General features: G+C 56.9%; 1 protein-coding gene across 1 annotated transcript; it reads right to left on the bottom strand.

Annotated features, from left to right (window-relative positions):
* Nucleotides 1-516: 516 nt before the first annotated feature.
* Nucleotides 517-1,813, bottom strand: NPBWR1 (neuropeptides B and W receptor 1). The gene has a single exon (XM_032296024.1). The coding sequence runs from the start codon at nucleotides 1,718-1,720 to the stop codon at nucleotides 734-736; it is 987 nt and encodes a 328-aa protein (XP_032151915.1). The 5' UTR covers nucleotides 1,721-1,813; the 3' UTR covers nucleotides 517-733.
* Between the last annotated feature and the right edge of the window lie 2,218 nt (nucleotides 1,814-4,031).

Below are 4,031 nucleotides of genomic sequence, written 5' to 3'. Positions count from 1 at the left end.
CACACACACACACACACACACACACACACACACACACACACACACACCCCGGGATGTACACACACACCGGTGGGGCACCCCGAGTTGTCTTTTGCCCCGTTGAAGAGCTGCTGGCGGCCTCGGCAGCTGTCCGGGACAAGCGCGTCTCACGGGCGTGGGCGCGAATGCGCGCGCCTGACCCTCTTCCCAGAGCGCGCGGGGGACGCAGGGACCTGCCGCGGCTGCGCGCCAAGTAGAGCAGAGGCCTTGGGGAGCCGACGCCTGGGGGCGCCCGCAGAGTCCTCCGGCCTCCCCTAAAAGGCGCGGAGAGCTGCGCCTCGAGCCAGGTGGCAGACGGCCAGGGCTGGGATCTGGTAGCAGGAAGCACGGCAGGGAGGGGGCGGGTCCCAGCAATACTGCCCTCCTCCTCTATCCTCCTCTACCTCCACACTGGTCTGCGTGCCAAACTCGAGGGTCAACCCCTGACCTTGGCGTTAGGGAGTGATCAGTGTGGCGATCTCAGCCGCGCGGCTCCTCACCCAGCGTGGACGCGCATCACCAGGAGGGCTGGGCAAGGTCAACCCGCGGGCGCCTCCGCAGCGCTTCCCATCCGCTAGGTCGGGGGTGGGGCGCGAGTCAGTTTCCCCGCGACGCCGAGGCTGCCTGTCAGGTCCCGCACTCTGGGCGCGGGCGCCGGTTCCTCCTGCGCGGGCCGGGGTTGGCGGGGCCGGTGGGGAGCCCGATGCTCGGGGCGTCAGGAGGCCGCGCGGCACTTTATCAGCTGGCGGAGGTTCCTGCGGAAGCTGCCGTCCAGGAAGGCGTAGAGGAAGGGGTTGAGGCAGCTGTTGGCATAGCTCAGGCTGGTGATGAAGTAGGAGATGGCGATGACGAGCGGCGTCTGCGGGAGGTCGGTGGTGAGCGCCACCACCGTGCTCAGGTGGTAGGGCGTCCAGCAGAGGAGACACACGGCCAGGATCGCCACCACCAGGAAGGTCACCCGCTTCTTGGCGCGCTCCAGGGCCTTGGCGTGGCTGTCCAGCCGCATGGCATGCAGCCGGCACAACAGGGTGGTGTAGAGGACGCAGGTGGTGGACACTGGGATGGCGAAGCCCAGCACGAACGTATAGAGGCGGCTCGCGCGCCACCAGAAGGCCTCGGGCTGCGGAAAGACCAGCACGCACTGGCGCCGGCCCTGCTCGTCGTCGAGCCGGGCGAAGACAGCAAAGGGCAGTATGACGAGAGTGACGAGCCCCCACACGGCCAGGCTCACCGCGCGCGCGGCGCCGTAGGTGCGGCCGGCCACCCGGCGCGACTCGGCAGTGGCCATCACCACCAGGTAGCGGTCGGCGCTCATGACCGTGAGGAAGTAGAGGCTGGAGAAGGTGTTGTACTGGTCGATGGCCACGATGAGCTTGCACATGAACTCCCCGAAGGGCCACTGCCGCAGCAGGAAGTCGGCGATGTTGATGGGCAGCACCAACGTGAAGAGCTCGTCGGCGATGGCCAGATTGAGGATGAACAGGTTGGTGACGGTCTTCATGCGGGGCGCCCGCAGCAACACGTACAGCACCGCGGAGTTGCCTGCCAGCCCCACGGCGCAGATCACCGCGTAGACGACTGGCACGGCCACCGCCAGCGGCGCGGGCAGCTGGGCCAGACTCGACTCGTTGGAGCAGCCCAGCCCCGGGCCTGGGCACGATGCGTTGGCCGGCCAGGGCTCCGAGAACGAGGCGTTGTCCATCTCGACCAGGACAGAGGAGCCGGTGACCTGGCGTCTCCCACCGCCGCACCGCAGGACTCAGCTGGCCCGAAGTCTGGGTCCGCACGGACCTGCTCGTGGACGCTGGCTTCAGCCCTCCAAGCCCTTCTCTGGTTTTTCTGGAGGAGGGGGCCGTACCCAGCCACTCCACGACCCACTGTCGCCGCGGACTCACGGGGCTGGGAAGGGGAATTGAAAGCATAGGTTAGCTCGTCGATATGTAAGCTTTAGAAAAAGCCGCCGTCCCGGGGAGGGGGTGCGCCGCAGCGCCCCAAACCTTCTCCACGTGAGCGCTCTCTGCTACCTGTTGAAATCTCACTTCTTCCAATCGAATACGTCAAAGGAAATGCTAGAGAAAATAATCCTTCCCTTTGTAGGAAAAAAGGCCAAACCTTCTCCCCTCTTTTAGGACACTTCAGTAGACCCAGATCACCCCACCGAATCCCGCAGTGGCAAGCTTCGGTCTCCCTAGGGTCTGTGCGCCCTCGGTAACAGCAAGCTCAACAGCAGTCTTTACCTTACCTGGCTGGCTGGGGAAAGAGTCTGCCTTGCCTGGAGCTGTCAGGAAAAGAACCCGCCAGCGGCGGGAAGGCTGGGGCGCTTACCCGCTGAGTGTCCGCCTCCCCGTGTCTGCCTCCCCTTGTTCGCCGGAGTCCGCAACTCGCGTCCCCGCCGGTCCCTCCCGCGCGCCTGGAAGTGCAGGGATGGCGCAGCCGCGACTGCGCTCCACTGCCCCGACCGCCGCGCCCACCCCCCACCCCAAGTAAGATGGTCTTGGAACTAACAGAACAGAAATCCCCCCAAAATTAATGGATTTATTTCTTTACTCCCAGTAGTGCAACCTCACTTCATTTGAAATAATAGAGAGCTCTCCTGTTAAAACTCTAATTTAAGAAAAACAAAGTCAGCCTGTTAGTGATCTATTTTCAAAGGAGAACAATGCAAATGGGGTGGGGGGCTCCTGTTCCATTTTTTTAAACACTGTACCACAGATGGGCTATTGTAATGTGAAATCCAAAAGAAGGAAAAAGTGAGTGCAATTTTATAATGCAAATCTCCTGTTTTCTACTACTCTGGTCTTCAAGGGAATAGAAGATTGTTAGCATGTTTTCTAAAATTTTTGTAAGTAAAGACTTGATTAGCAAAGACAAACGGCTTCCGGAAAGCCTTTTAGGAAACCATCACAATGCAACCATGACAATGCATATTTCATAAAATGTTGCAAGTTGTTCAACACACTCTCTACTCATCCACACATGCGGGATTCTCCTGCTAATGAGAGTTATCCTGCAATCGCGGCAGGAGTAGCCAAGGAAGGCCTAGCAGGGGTGGTCTTGGACTCCCAAGTAGCTATTTCCCTAAACCTTGGATTCTTCCTCTAGGAAGGGAAAATTATCTTAGGCTCCTCACCAGTTGCCCTGAGAATCGAATGAAATAAACTAAATATTGGTTCTTTCCAATTTCTGTTGTTTTTTTTTTCTCCACATTCCCTTTAGGAGAGACAATAAATTAAAACACCGGATTACATCCTCTAGTAACCTGCCCTTCCACAAAAGCAGGCAAAGCCCAAATAAAGTGCATTTCTGGTCCTCTGGGATACATCTTAGAGAAGAGGGCCTGAGATCCTGAGAGACTAAAGTCGCCAGTAAAAGACTGTGAGGCCAGAAATACAGTAGCCCCCCAACCCGTACCCTTGGGGGATTTGTTCCAAGAGCCTTCGCGGATGCCTGAAGCCATGGATAGTCCCCAGTGCCATCAATGGGAACATGTTTCTGTTCTTCCACCCACAAATCTAGCATGTATTTCTTTTTTCTTCTTCCCATTTTCATGGATAGAAGGTTTGTTTTTAGTAGATCTTGGCAGCCTCTGTATATGATTTTTTCTTTCCTTATAAAGTCCAGAATTTTTACCTTTTACCGTAAAGGAGGCGTTTGTGGCTTCTCTTTGACATATCTTAATTGCAAGCATCAATTCACTTGCATTTTGGCACCAGAGAGAAATAAGGGCAAAGAGTCAGGAAAATCAGGGCGACTTGAACACACTGCACTGGACGTTGCCACAATCACCTGATAACCCAGACTGTGAAGTCACTAACAGGTGAACAGCAGGAAAACGCTGGGCAAAGGGAGGACTCACCTCCTGTGGGAGGGAGCAAGATGGCAGGATCGCGTCTGTCAATCAGAACCCCACACAATTGAAAACTTAGGAACTGTTTATTCCTGGAATTTTCCGTTTAATATTTTCAGACCACAGTAACTGAAACTAGGGACTCCAAAACCACTGACAGGGGAAT

This window comes from Sapajus apella, unplaced genomic scaffold, assembly GCF_009761245.1.
Source record: "Sapajus apella isolate SASKATOON/1434 unplaced genomic scaffold, GSC_monkey_1.0 scaffold35, whole genome shotgun sequence".
Classification (NCBI taxonomy): domain Eukaryota; kingdom Metazoa; phylum Chordata; class Mammalia; order Primates; family Cebidae; genus Sapajus; species Sapajus apella.
This window is presented reverse-complemented; position numbering and strand designations above follow the sequence as displayed.

Bases quoted from the DNA above. Each gene is read 5' to 3' on its own strand.
- NPBWR1 (XM_032296024.1), bottom strand. From the start codon at position 1,720: ATGGACAACGCCTCGTTCTCGGAGCCCTGGCCGGCCAACGCATCGTGC.